The sequence below is a fragment of the Malaclemys terrapin genome, chromosome 3, assembly GCF_027887155.1.
Source record: "Malaclemys terrapin pileata isolate rMalTer1 chromosome 3, rMalTer1.hap1, whole genome shotgun sequence".
NCBI lineage: Eukaryota > Metazoa > Chordata > Testudines > Emydidae > Malaclemys > Malaclemys terrapin.
The window spans coordinates 147,371,784-147,387,330 of record NC_071507.1 but is presented as its reverse complement, the minus strand read 5'-3'; the positions used below and the strand labels follow the sequence as shown (position 1 = coordinate 147,387,330).

At 39.5% G+C, this 15,547-nt stretch overlaps 1 protein-coding gene across 2 annotated transcripts in view; it reads right to left on the bottom strand.

Moving 5' to 3' along the window:
* PHIP (pleckstrin homology domain interacting protein) overlaps positions 1 to 15,547 on the bottom strand; it is a 334,660-nt gene that overhangs the window by 316,571 nt on the left and 2,542 nt on the right. For both annotated transcript variants that reach the window (XM_054021954.1, XM_054021955.1), the window contains exons 5-6: positions 3,332 to 3,482; positions 3,147 to 3,245 (exon numbers count right to left, since the gene is read on the bottom strand). In XM_054021954.1, the coding sequence (XP_053877929.1) occupies positions 3,147 to 3,245; positions 3,332 to 3,482 (250 nt within the window). The remainder of the gene's footprint in view (positions 1 to 3,146; positions 3,246 to 3,331; positions 3,483 to 15,547) is intronic.

The window sequence follows — 15,547 nt, the reverse complement described above, 5'->3', positions numbered from 1 at the left end:
CATAGCCTCGCCTCCCCGGAGCGCTGCTTTACCGCGTTATATCCGAATTCATGTTATATTGGGTCGCGTTATATCGGGGTAGAGGTGTATGTCACAATGTCATATACTGCATTATCCATATCAGAGGTTCTCAAACTGTGATACGCGGACCACCAGTGGCCTGCAAGCTCCATGCAGGTGATCCGTGGATAGTTCCCTCTAAGGTGCGCACCTGGGCGGCCACACATGAGAGAATGATGGGCCACCCACCCAATTAGTGGCGCCACGCAGGCATGGCTCCACTAATTAGGTGCCCTAACCCTAGAGAAGACACACATGTAAGGTGAGGTGGTGACCTTGGGGGGGTACAGAGGGTAGATGGGAGGGGGCAGTGGGGTGAGAAGAAAAGATGGGAGGAATTTGGGACGTGAAGGGCTGCAGTGGCCAGAGAAAGAGGTGACTTTCCCCAGCTCCAGGGCTGCGGCTGCCAGGGAGAGACGCCCCCCCCCCCCCCCCCCCTTCCCAGCCCCAGCTCGGGCCTGCCGCAGCAGGAGAGAGAGGGCACATCCATCGCATTAGAAAGGTAAAACTACTGATATTAAAATATGAGTTGTGTGCTTTTATTTGTAGAACAAAAAAACGTTAATTATTATTAATTTTTTTTATATAGCACTTTTATCCAAAGTGCTTTACAACAGTTAGCTAATGGTATAAACAACATTTGGAAAGATCATTAAGTGGTCCGCCGAGACCCTCAGCAATTTTCAAGTGGTCCGCGGAAAAAAAAAAGAAAAGTTTGAGAACCATGCATCTATATCATTATTAGTCCTTGCAATGGTGAAATTCTGATATTTATATTATTTACAGTCTAAGAACGTTCAGTTTCTGTTGTGCAGAAAAGCTGTTGCATTAACAACTTTTGGTTTCAGTTTAACTAGCAACTGCCGAGAAAATATTTTCTTCATTTGGGCTAGTTCATTCAAAGCTGAGAAACTGAGTTGAAAAAGCAGGAAAGCTTGTTTTCCTCTTCCAGTCTATGAATAAAAACCAGGTGGGAGAAGATGAGATCTAATTCTAAAAAACTTAAGGACATGGAGCTAGATTTTCAAAAGTATTTAGGCACCGAAAGGTGCAGTTAGATGCCAAGTGGAATTTTTCAAAAGCACCCAACTGCATCTTTAGGTGCCTACATACCTTTGAAAATCTGGCCCACAGAGACCAGAAGCAATCTGTCAATTCACGAACTACAGTTAATACTTCCCTTAATTAATCAGTTATTTAAATGCAAAACATGTTTTGATAAGCTTACATAAGAAAAAATATCCAACACATTTAAAGTAGTCTTATTTAACTAATAAAAGCAATTTTCAATGCTGTTTTTGTACATTTTAAATTGAACTGAATTTCCATCTACACACAACTTAACACAAATACCAAGAATAACTGTTATTCACCATTTTCTAACAATTAAAAAAGGAAAAAATTAAGGATCTGAATAAATCTATGTTAAATTATATGAGTCCTTAAATAAGCATGTATAGATATAATGTATCCTCCTGGTTAACAGAAAGTACCAAATTTAATGTATGGGCTATATATGGTGTTCCATCAACATGTTTTTATACTTATACAAACCAATGAAAATGAATCTTTCTTTAGGAAAATAACTAAAAAGTAAATCCAAAACAAGATTAACATCAATTATTTAAATCAGCAAGCAAGAAATCTTGATTTAAATCATGATTAAAATAAGTGTTAAATCAATCCACCCTTCTGCTGCTTAATATATAAGGCCTGAAAACCTATTTGAGAGAGCTCCCCATTTCAGTCCAAGAAGAGCTATTGAAGACATCTGGTAGAACTTGCTTCCCAGATTTATTTTTGTTTTGTTCTGTCCCCACCTTCCATGTCCTTCCCCTCAGCAGGTTCCAAAAAAAAAAAAAAAAAAAAGAGAGATTTTTTTCTGTTTTAAATTTAGTTTACCTCAAGAAAAAATTAAATTTAAACAAGTCTCTTTCCATTCATGTCATCATCATAAAATCAATGTCAAAATTGCTCTTATGTTGCTTTTATCTGGAGAGTTTGCAATGGAGGAAGAGGAGACTAATTTGATTTCTTAAAGTAAGAGGAATCCAACAACTCATTAAAGAACTCGAAATATTTTTAACTCAGTGTTAAACCTGAAGAGGTGCTGGGTAAGTTTTCACTCACTGCCGACATACCTATTTTCACTGAGCTACTATCCTTATGGAAAGGGGAACTATGGCAGGATTGCATGGATAGAAGCTCAAATGTGAGATTTCTGCTCACTGCTATCCTTTCTACAACAGGAAGAGACTGAGACGCAATGAGTTCCCTCCTAAATCATGTACATCTCTTTACCTCCAGGAGGGTAGTGAAGACAAAACAACTGTCCCTCATTACAGGCTAAAGGCTAATGAAACACTTCCTCAGTGACAGAGTGAGAACTTCAAGGTAATCATGGAAGAACAAAAAAGAAGAGGAAGCAAAAAATACCTTTCTAGACTTCTGTTATTCTGCCATTTTGCAGCCCAACAGAGAGAATGTGTGCATGCTCCATGCTATAGCACAAAGCAAATCTGGACAAAACTAAGAAATAAGCAAATGGGACTAAACAGTTGAAGCAGAGAAACAATATTCCCTGCTACAAGGCCCTACACTAAAAAAATCTCTTCAAAGAAAAGAATTCTGGCAAGCAGCCTATACTATTGTATTTTCCAGAAGTGGAGGCAGACCATAGTGTCTTGAGTTCAAATAAGTCATTAACATGATAGGCTATCCTATCTGCAGCTTATTACTACTTCATTTTTGCAACCATGTTATCAGCTAGCCAAATACTGTTTGCTTGTTTTCATAATTTTGAAATATTTTATTCAAATTCATACCTCAAAGCTCAAATAAAACAAATAAGCTTCAAAACAGAATTCATAATATTTGGACCTACATTGTACATCCTGTCATGTTTAAAACAGGATAGCTGACCATCCTAACAGAAGTAATGGTAGGCACAACGTACACAGAACATAAGAGAGTAAATACAAATACACTGTTACCCAACTATCACACCCATAAACAATTTCTGCTGAATTTATAAATGTTGCACTAGCAATGTCATACTTTTCAGTGCGATAACGAAATTGACTTACCTATACTAGGTGGGCTGCCATAGTTTATTGGTGACTCTGGAGGCCTTCCACAATGTAATGCAGCAAGAGCAGATCCCTTCCACACAACATGTTTGCAACCTGTTTACAAAAAATTACAAACACATGAAAATATAGCATGAAATAGTGAAACTGAAGTCTTTAAGCCCCCTTGTGAATTTTCATACTTTTATTTGTGCGAAGCAAAGACTGTCTTCCAGCTCCTAATAAGGTTTGCACTCCAGGGACACTCTGAGGAATTTCCTGCTCTAGAAGTGGTCCTAGTCGATGGCATATTTGCAGCAAGTGATCAGGTGCCAAGTGTCTATAATACTTCACCTATTATGTGACAGGGAAAAAAAAAGTGACAAAGGTGAAGTCAATCATTTTTGAAATATTACTATTTTAGTCCTCATTTTCTTGTCAAGTTTGTTACCAAAATTCTTAATAGAAATGAGCAAACTAAAAAGTTTCACTTTAAACAAATGATCAAAACAGATAAAAACCTTTAAGATGGTAAATTTGCTTCAGCTGATCCTAATTAATTTCCTCTGTTCAAAGTACACCTCTACCCCGATATAACGCAACCCGATATAACACGAATTTGGATATAACGGTAAAGCAGCATCCCGGGGGGTGGGGGGGCAGCGGGGCTGCGTGCTCCGGCGGATCAAAGCAAGTTCAATATAACGTGGTTTCACCGATAACGTGGTAAGATTTTTTGGCTCCTGAGGACAGCGTTATATCGGGGTAGAGGTGTATACAAACTGTATTATAAGCACAGTTCATGTTTACTATTTTGTAACTTACATGAATGACGGAAAGCATAAAGCAGCTCTTAAATCATTACAGGTAATAGAAAAATGCAAAGAATTTGTCCAATCTCACGTTTAAATATGCTTCTGATCAATTTAAATTACTTTGAAACAAAATGAGAAAATAGTATTGTAAGATATCCTGATACTTATACAGTTCTTAGAAAAGTCACTCTATGCTGCAATTTTTGAGATGATTGACTGTATTTTTCATACATAAAAGAGAGAGCCAACCTCAATGTTAAGTGTAAAAAAAACAACTCAATCTTAACTATGCAGGCATGACTAGTATCTCCATAATTTAAACTTTTAAATATAACTTTCATGAGTCAAAAAAGTTTGAGTCAAATTTTTAAAACCCTATTACATACTATTTATTCAAAGAAATCCATGCCTTTGGTGAAATAAGGAGGGAAAACCTTTTCAGGTTGATTTGGAGATCACTTATACTTCTTGTTAACTGTGAGGCACTGGCATCAAAGCAGATTGCTAACATCGATCACATATGCTTTATGACAGCTGTTTGATTTTAATATCAAACCAGTTTAAAACTGGATTTTGTTCAGAAAAAGCAAATCAAAGTCCTTATCTATTCTTTTGAACATCCTAGATTACAGATCAGATTGGTCTTTTCAGTGCTACAGGATCAACTTCAAAATACACTTATGTAAGTGACCACAATTAAATCCCATTACAAACTGTTAATCCTGCTATTAACAAATAATGTCTTCCAATACATAAGCTACTGCTAGCTTAAAGCATGTGAAAAATCAAGAAAAATTTCACAATTTTATTTGCTTCATATATACATTCTAAGAGTACCTAGCGTATACTGGTTTATTCCTTGTTTCAATACTAATCCTGCATCACAGTTTTTATATTTATTTTGTGATAAAAAATCATCCTAGATTATCTCACAATGAAAGCTTGTGATGTTTTGTTATACTGTAACTGCAGAAGGCCATGACTGACATTTTAAGGAGGATGAACATTGCTCATATTCCTACACTGTACCCAATTAGAAGGAACATAGCTTATTCTTCTTCAAATGTTCTACTGTCTTGCCGACATGCTGTTATCATACTTTGCGTTGCAGTCATTTATTAACATACGAGTGCTGAACTATAAAACAGACTCTGGAAAAGCCTTATTTACACTAGAATTATTTTTTCACCATCTTAAGCTTCTGATGGAGGAAGGAATTTTTCTTTTGTTGTTCTCATTTGAGTCATCTGTCACACATTTATAAAAACCCTTGTGAATGACTTAAATTCTAACTAGATTTGAGGTGAGATATGACTTACAACATGCAATTTAAAAATCCATATTTAAAAGTTAGACAAGTAGCTATATAAAGCACAATAAAGCACTGCATAGATTCATCTCAAATTAATTTTTTAAAGTACAAATGACTTCAGACACACACAGTGTCAACAGGACAGCAAAAACACCAGAGAACTCAAGGACTTCCTTGCCATGATTCATTATTCTAACACACACACACACACTCACACTCACTCTTTAATTCTTAAAAAAAAAAAAAGTGTTCTGAGACATCTCTGAACTTGTTTCAATAGAAAGGGTAACAGAACTCAAAGAAAATTATATTTTTGGGTGCTTTTTAAATGCTACACATCCTTGCCTATGAGCAACATTTAGAGATGGGTGCAGCTGGTTCTAGCTATGGATCCTAATATTGTTTCCTTCTTTTAGTCCCTTTTCTCCCCTTCCAGGGACTGTAAGTAAATAATGCCCACTGTGCAGCTGTATTTGAGATCAAATACCTTCCACTGGCGATGAAAGTCAAATCTGAACCTACGTCTCCAGAGAAGAAATACTAATACAGTATACTAAATTACCGATTAGCCAACTCCCATCAGAATACAGTTTGTTTAAAAGTATTATTTTACTCAGTTAAGCACCCGGGCACTCCTTAACTTCAACAGCCTGAATAAAAAAAAAAAAAAAAAAAAACTAAAGTAGATAGAAGATTGAAGCTTGGAGTCCAAGGTCAGCCTTGAAACATACCTAAGCTCCAGTCATCTCCGTTGTGTGATTTTTGTCATGTAACTGTATCTGTTTTATAAACCACTATAAACAAAAACAAGGTCTATACATGTTTGATTCTAAAAGTGACATTTCAGAAGTACTTTAGAAAATGAAGACTATTTGTATTAATCTTGGCTCTAGTCACTTCAAGGTGGTGCTGTACATTCTGCAAATACACCTCATGTCCACCATGCAAATTCCCTTTTACTCTAAATCCCAGACCTCTTTTGTGCAAAGACAGTTAATCATGCCAAATTAGGTTGCAGTTTTGTGCTGCAGATAGATGTCAGCTAAGGAATAATCATTTGTATTTGTTAAAATACTGTTTTGGTAACCTAGTTCTCAGACAAACTAGTGTAATATTAGACAACTAAGTCAGAAGTCTCCTAAAACCGGGGTTCTCAACCTGTTTCTCTCAGAGGCACCCCTCAACATGCTATACAAACTCCAGAACCCAGCAGGAGCGGACAGGGGCCTCGTGGCAGGGGCCTGGACATAAGCCTAGTTTGACTTCTTTAGGGGGAGGGGGGGGGAAGAACAGGGACCAGCAGGGCTCGAGCCACCTCCGTATGGCAGGGTCCAGGGAGGGAGGGCGGGCCACCTCCACCCCCAATTCACCCCAGCAGACCACCCAGCCTGTCTGGGTTGGAGGAGGGGTGGAGGCGCAATCAAAAATTATAACTCAAAGGTGAGGAGCTTAGCTCAAAAAGTTTGAAAACAGCTTAGGGTGCAGGGAGGGCGGTAGCTGGGCTGTGTGCAGGCAGGGGGGTGGCTAGGGGCTGTGTGTGTGCAGGCGGTGGGTAGCTAGAGCTGTGTGCAGGCGGCGGGTAGCTAGAGCTGTGTGCAGGCAGGAAGGTAGCTCAGGGTGCAGGGAGGGGGTAGCTAGGACTGTGTGCAGGCATGGGACAGGTCAGAGTGCAGGGAGGGGTGAAACTGGGGCTGTGTGCAGGCAGGGGGGTAGCTCAGGGTGCAGGGAGGGCGTAGCTCAGGGTATAGGGAGAGGGGTATTAGGGGCTGTGTGCTGGGAGGGCTCCCCTGTGGTCCCTGTTCCCAGAGGTGTCTGCCAGCCACGGAGCTGGGTCTCCCCACCCAGGCAGCTCCTACCAGCTGCCTCTGTGGGAGCAAAGGGGGCTGCAAGCTGAGGAGGAGCTTCAACAGAGGGCACCAGCAGGAGACGAGGGAACGCTGCCGCTGCCGCTCCATGGCACCAGCCACAGCAGCAGCTGCCCTGCACTGCCCAGTTCCAGCTTCCCGCCTCCAACCTGGTCAGGGAGCAGGGAGAGGAGATGAGGGAGAGGAAGGTGTGGAGCTGCCTCCTGGGACTGCTGTGCTCTTGCGCTGCAGTTTGGGGGGTGGGAGGGGGCAACACCCTCCATGTCCCCAACTCTGCCCATGGGCTCAGGGCTTCTGCCCCAAAAGGAGCACCAGGGCTCGGGGCTTCAGCCCCGCGCAGGGGCGGGAGGAGGGGGAGCCCACGCCAGGCATCAGGGCTTCAGCCCCATGGGGGGCACTAGGGCTTGGACTCTGTTTCAGCCATGGGGCCCACGGCCAACCTTGAAAGGGCTCGCGGACCCCCAGTTGAGAACCGCTGTTCTAAAAGATCTTAAAGGGACACTGTTTATTTCAACTTTTTCAAATTGTCTAGAGTTTATTAAAATTAGTTTGAAGCCCTAAATGTGCCAATGAGTTCCTCTGTGAATTTCTGCAGTTTTACAATCACCTTTTTTTGTCCCTTATAGTTGAATGCAAGATCTACATAAACAGCAGAAACTATTTAAATGGGAAAACAGCAAAATGGACCACACACTAATGCTGCCAAATGTACAAGATAAACATTCTCTTTCATATTTATTTCAATTATAATATTAGTGTTATTTATAACAAGACAAATGTGATTTGTAAATTGGCATCCTTTTAAAATATGAAGAATTTAAATCATATTTGGACTACTTTTTCCTTCTCATCTTATAAAAGAATGGAAGTGGGAGTTCCTGTAACCACTTCCTTTCCCCTCAGGTGTAAGCTTATAATTACAGGAATTAGTATTACTTAGGAAGAGTAGCTGAAGGAACAAAATTTATAGTGGGAGCATATATTGGGACTCTTTGCTTTGCAAATTGGGAAAAGGAATAGAAAAATGCAACCAAAGAGCCTGGATGTGGGGGGGTCTGACACAGACTGCTGGGTTAGGGGAGTAAATGAGTCAAACGCAAAGAAGTAGGTGGATCAGAAAGTGAAAACCATGGAAGGGAGGTCAGAGATGGAAGCGAGAGGTTGAGTTGTCTTCTAAGAGAAAGAGGTTTATGGAGTGGGAGTCTTAAAAAAAAAAAAAAAAAAGTGTGACTGCGCAGAAGACAGCAAGAAAATGAAGAGTATTAAATGAAGTATGGGAGCAGTAAAAGAGGAATTTAAGGGACCAATTCTTTGTGAAGACTAAGTGAGTGTAACTAGTAAGGAGGGGAAGTTGGATGGAGTCAGCCAGATTATCCATATGGGAAGTGAAGTCATTCACTGTAAGGGTACAGAATAAACATCAGGAAGAACGAGCAGTTGGATGACAGCTACAGAAAGGGAGAGAAAAGTCTATGAGGTGGCCTGCTGAAGGAAAAGGTATGCAAAGAGGGAAACAAAAAGCTGACAGCAACAAAAACAGGTGCAAAGAGGAACCTGGTAAAACTGCTCTCAGGGCAGACAGAAGTGAGAAGAAAAACCACCACACTAAAGAAGAGGGTAGCTGTAAGAAGCCAAGTCAGAAACAAGTTACAGCAAGACAAGGAGGTAAAGAGATAGGAAGACAGAATCTTGTCTCTATCCTGATGTCTGACAGAGCAGAGGGGAAAAGGGGAAAGACAAAACAAGGGATGAAAATTTAGACATGCAACACAATATGGCTCTAAAAAGAAAGCATTGCACGATTCAGTATTTGGCATCATGATTTCAACATAAAATACATGTAGTCTACAAATAATCTGGGTGGGCATGGAGGGTTCCCGCCAGGCCTACAAATGCTATCTAGATTATGAGATTCTAGCTGGACTCCTTCCTTCTTGCATATCACCACAAGAATAAGAGGGTCTTGCAAGTCATCTTGGATGGTCAGTGATACCTCTGTGCACCTCCACTGTTTTCAAAGGAACTGCACAGATGTAAGTGATGTAACTAGATTAATGAAGAACGAGAAATAGAGTACAGTGCTCTCACTCTTACCTGTGTTGGCTCTGCCAAACTAGTAGAAGTAGAGAGCATGTTTTGTTTTGTTTAAACACCAAACTAAGCAGACTCTAAAAACACAAACAGGAATCAGAGGTGTTAAGTAATAAGAGCTATTTTGTGCCAGTTTTCAGACCATAACCATAAAATAATATTTTCTAGAAACAAAGAAAGTTCCATTGTCAGCTCTATATTTACCAATAACTATCTAGTACCAACAGTGGACATATACAAAATGCAGCTACACAGATATTCAAATGTCCAGGACTCTAATATGAAGTTATTATAAACCCATCCTCCAAAGCAATACTGTACTAAAACATTTTCCAAAATACTGGATTATTTATTTCTATGCTAACAGTGACCTGAGCTAACTACAATTATATCATCAAGAACTTCATTCTTTCTGTGATGATCTAGTAGACTGAATTTCCTCAGAAAACTGTTGTTGTTTTTTTAAATCCGTTACCTATATTTCAAAGTCTGTAATACTCAATCCAGCCAACTTTAGCCACCTTTAGAACCATACATATATTGCCACACACTGTATCAAGTGCTACACAAGGCAAAAAATTGAATTACAGCAACTGTCATACTGGAACAGACCATCAGCATCTTATAACCAATGGCCAGTGCCTAATTGCTTCAGAGAAAAATAGCTATGTTATTCCAACTCCTAATTTTAAAGTATTCTTATTCTCCCTCTGAGATGCTTCTTATTAAGAATTAATTTTCACATCTGAAGTATCTTCTGATTTATATGTAGGCTAAACAAAGATGGGGATTTGGCTATAAAAGACACTACAGGGACATATTTTCTTTTAACTTGAGATTACTTTTACTGCTGATGAAACAGAGCTAACTGGAACCAACTGTCCTGAGACCACACAATTTTTGTCCTATTGCAAACATAGGAAATTTGCAAAAAGTTGGAGTATTTAAAAATTTTTAACATAAGAACATTCAGGCATTCATCTATCTAATCCATCCCCCTGTGCTGAGGCAGGATTAAGTATACCTAGGTCATCCCTGATATCTGTTTGTCTAACCGGTTCTTAAAAAGACTCCAATGACAGGGATTTCACAACCTCACAAGATAACTTGTTCCAGTGCTTAATTATTCTTAAAGTTAGATAGTTTTACCTAATATCTAACCTAAATTTCCACTGCTGCAAATTAAGCCAATTATTTAAGATACACAAATAAATCTAATTCGCTTCATCCACAATTATAAAATTTTGATATACATTTTCTTATTCAAACATTTTGGAATTTTAAAATGTTTAAAGTTAATTAAGTCCTGATAAGAAATACTAGATAATCTTGGAAACTGAAGTCCTAACAATGCTCCTTAATCATAATCAGAAGGAAACAAAAGCAAAAGGGCAATTTACTTTCCATAGACAGTAATCATTTATATAGCAACAAAGAGGTGTTAGGAGGTTTAATCGTTGTTGTCATTAAATGGGAAATATCCCTGTCCTAAATTTACTCTAAATTATGTAACAATCTGTAACGCTCTGACACTCCCAGCTAAAGTGACTGTTTGGGAGTGATTTGTATGAGGTGAACACTTGTCTAGCAGAACTAAACTGAGGCCATCTAAATTCATACCCTGAACAGCAGCTCCAGATGGGTATGATTTTTGTCTCACTATCAATAAGAGATATCTGAACAGTGACTTATTACCAATCCCCTACACCTTTCAGAACCACTTTCAAAACTTTATAGACATTCAAAGAACTATTAGTGATAACTTTCTAATATTTGCTAGACAACATTTATCTGGGATGCAACAAACTACGTTTTCTTTTGTTTTTCTAGATTCATTTCACTGAAAATTTCATTTTTGTCCACTTTACACCATGCAGACACCTGTACAGTGCTAGACGTCCTGAATGAGCCACTATCTCCTCAGCCATTTATTAAGGGGTAAATTGTTATTGAACAATAACTGCAATATTGTCCAGAGGCACGAGTAAGCACTGGACAGAGTCCATCGTGCTAGGTGTTGTGCAAACACAAGTCAAATACAGGGTCGCTGTAGTGCAGTTTACTATCTAACGCCCCAACCCACCCCATGAAGATTCAAGACACATGTTAACTTTATGCACTGTGAGTAGTCCCTTTAAAGTGAGATTACATACAGTGCATAAAGTTAGGCACATAGGGTAAATCTTTGCAGACCCAGTGCCTAAGAAGGTTATTCTATGGGCCTTAAAGTGTACATCTCCCCACTTTCACTTTGAAAACAAGGGCAATACAGATAATACTGAGGACAGAAAGACTGTTAGTAAGACACAAGAGTCCCGGCTACATTATTGCATCCTCTCCCAAAGTTGGTGTGGACCCCACAATGTCATTGCTGATTTGGGGAAAGGAAACCAGACATATAAGAAAGCAGCTGAAAGGGAGAGAACAACTGCCTGACTGTCTCAAAGATGAGACGGGGAAGTAGGATACTAGATTCTGATCTGTTGCAGTGGCACATCTCCCTTCCTGTCTCCTTCCCATAACATCTTGTAAGCTCCAGATAGGAATGCTCAACACTCGTCAGATAGCTAGTCTCCCCATGAGCCCAAACTTTCATCTTACAGCAAAAAAACTTCAGGACCAGACTCCAAAGAGAAACTGCTGAGCTCCAGTTCATTTGCAAATTTGACACCATCAGATCAGGATTAAACAAAGACTGTGAATGGCTATCCAACTACAGAAGCAGTTTCTCCTCCCTTGGTGTTCACACCTCAACTGCTAGCAGAGCACCTCACTCTCCCTGATTGAACTAACCTCGTTATCTCCACACTGATTTATACCTGCCTCTGGAGATTTCCATTACTTGCATCTGAAGAAGTGAGGTTCTTACCCACGAAAGCTTATGCTCCCAATACTTCTGTTAGTCTCAAAGGTGCCACAGGACCCTCTGTTGCTTTTTACAGATTCAGACTAACACGGCTACCCCTCTGATATCTGATATTTACATAGCAACTACATGCTCATGTCACAGACTGAACACAGCTCAACACACCAGTTTAGAAGAGCGGGTGACAATCTTGCTTTCTCCTTTGCCAAGAGGAGACCTACAGAATAGCAGGAGTCAGCAAGAGGGAAGGAAGCATCCCTGCAACTACAGCAGACCAAAATCACTTCTTGGAACCACATAGCTAGCTACACATACACAAAAAATAAGAAACAATGTCCGTTTGCTCCTTATCAAGTGCATTCTTTGGGGAACTGGCAGTGCATCTTACCAACAGCTGTTTCTGTTCTTTTCACCAGAATACCTCAATCTTCCAATAGGAAATGGAAGCAAAGACTGAGAGAACATAAATATCAACCAAAAGTTAACTATGAACGTTAATAGGTGTGCCTTGATGTTTTGCTCCTGCAAAACTATTTGTCTCTTCCTTAGTGTTTGTACAGCAAATGGTATGATGGACCCGACTGCTCATTTAAAGCTCATGTGCTTTTGTGTACTACCATGATACAAATAGAAAATTATAACATCATTAGGAAAGTCAGTCTGACACTTGGGAGGAAGAGACTCTCTAGCAAGGAACACTCACATAGCTTAGGCCACAAATAAGTGTTCTTCTAAAAATATATCATTACAGTAACTCCTCACTTAAAGTCGTCCTGGTTAACATTGTTTTGTTGCTGATCAATTAGAAAACATGCTCGTTTAAAGTTGTGCAATGCAGCAACCTACTTTGTCCACTGCTTGCAGGAAGAGCAGCCCGTTGCAGCTAGTTGGTGGGGCCTTGGAACCAGGGTGGACTGGCAGCCCCTCCATCAGCTCCCCGCTCCCCTAAGTTCCCTGTGCAGCAGTTACCTGCAGGCTACCAATTGCCAGCAGTTCAGCTGTCCCTCCCTCCACTGTCATGTGCTGCTCCTGCACTCTGCCTTGGAACTGCTCCCAGGAGCCTCCTGCTTGCTGTGCAGAGAAGGGCGGTAGAGGGGGTCTAATGTCAGGGTGTCCCCTTCCCCCCTACTCCTTCCCCCCGCTTACCTCTTCTCCATATAGAGTAGGGTGGGGACAGGACAGGGCTCAGGACAGAGAAAGCTTGCTGGCAGCAGCTGCTGTCTCAATTTCCTGATTTTTTTTTAAAGGCAATGTACTTAAGAGTGGGGTCAGCATACTTAAAGGGGCAGTGCGCATATCTCTCCCCCCCACACACACACACACACAGGGTGCGTCTCTCTGTCTACCATGCTGTCTCCCCTGCCTCCATTTGTGCTGCCCTGTAGAATGTGAGGCTACATTAACAATGTGTTAACCCTTAAGGGCTAAGCTGAATGCTAGTTCATCATTCAGCAGTAAGGCATTCCCCAGGAAATATCCCACCCTCTTACTTCACCACCTCAACCAAGCTTCACAATCATCATTGCTGTGTACAGTATTAAACTGTTAGTTTAAAACTTAGTGTGTGTGTGTGTGTATTTATGTATTATTTATATATTTTTTTTATATATATATTAGTTTTTTGTCTGGTGAAAAAAAATTCCCTGGAACCTAACCCGCCCCTCTCCCCCAATGGGGAAATTGGATTTGCTTAACATCGTTTAGCTTTAAGTCACATTTTTCAGGAACATAACTACAACGTTAAGCGAAGAGTTACTGTATAGGAAAATATCTGTTTGAATTATGAAAAAGAAAGATAGATTGAGTTTTTTGAATTTATAGATTCTCCTGCAGTGTTGAAAACCCAAACAGCACAATGTTAGTGTATCAGAAACAGACAAATGGAGTTTCACTGTTCGAGCAAGCAATAAATAAAAAACACAAGTGGTGACCAGTACATTACATTTGGTAACTTGTTTGAATAATCTTAAATTTTAGCAATAAAATATGTAATATTGTAAGGCTATGATTTTATTTCAATAAAATTAAGAATTAAAGAATCATATTCTCCAATAAAACTTTTTAATAAATCCAAGTATCTGATAAAACTTAAACCAGAACATCAATTGCATTAAGATGCTATAATATTCTTGTTTAGATAAGTAAATCTGTACTAACTTTATAACAATTACAAATCCACATAAAGCAACATTTAAAGTCAAATTCCACGAAGTACTGATAACCTCAATTCTCTTTGATTTCTGGAGTTACTAATTTATCACATTTTTGATACTTTTGGTTCCTATTTAGCTTCTTTCAGCCCCTGCCATTACTGACTTCAGTGGGAACTGAGGACATTCAGGTAAGAGACTGATATTGGCACATGGCAAAGGATGCCCACAACACCATTTGCATCAGTAACCTTTTCAAGCTCAGATTTCAGACTTTTAAGAACCAAAACTAAAAGAAAGACACCTGAGCTGACATCACAGATTGACATCCAACCTAAATATTTACATTAAAGGTATTTTAGAGTGAAGAGAAAGCAAAGGAAGTATCTTAAATGACGAATCAAAAGATTTAAAAAAAACTTAATTGGAACTGTTTAAATTCAGTAAATCCATTTTTTTTAAATACTTCTATGCTGATACGCTGAATGCCAGGTTTCAGAAACCAACACGATCAAGCAATACAGTTAAGGCATACCTTCCTTAATTAAAGCAAGAGCGTAAGAAAAAATGCCATAAACAATTAGTTGTCTGTATTTTCCTCCCTCCTTTACTTTAAAGCAAAAGAAAATCACGCAAATACTTATCAAAAACATAAGAGGGCATTGTAAGGAATGTACAGGTGGGGGAGACAAGTAGTAGCATTTCTCCATATCCATGGAAGTCCCACACACATTTGGGATTTCATGGATTTTGGAGAACCATATTCCACTCCTCCTCAACTTCCCCAATGAAAAACTGCATATTATATGCTATTCAATAATAATGCTGAGTTGGTATTTATTTATTCTCATCTCCCTCTGCAGGAACCCTCTGTGCTCCAAAAGCAAGATGTCCCTGATGAATCAGAGGCTTTACCCTATCCCTATATATTCCTCAGTGGGTCTCTTCCCAAAATCCTACAGTGGCCCTACTACTGCTAGCTCCTTTATCAATTCTGCTAGTCCTTTCCATGCTTTTCTGTTGTTACTTCTTTTATGATGTCCTCTTATCCCCTCCATAACCCCATACATATCCTTCTAGCCTGCCACCACAGAACCAACACTTTCAAAACCTATTTTTATATTGTGATGAACACAGCTTAAAATATAGTGTGTCTCAATTTCTTTGTTACATTTTTCTCAACATGTTTTAAAAAACATTATGGAAGATTAGGAAAAGCTTATACACAAGTATGAGAATGTATTTAACAAGTTGAAAAGCAAAAGCTCCTTCATGACCACTGACAACATTTAACACAAACTATTGACCAATATACCATAG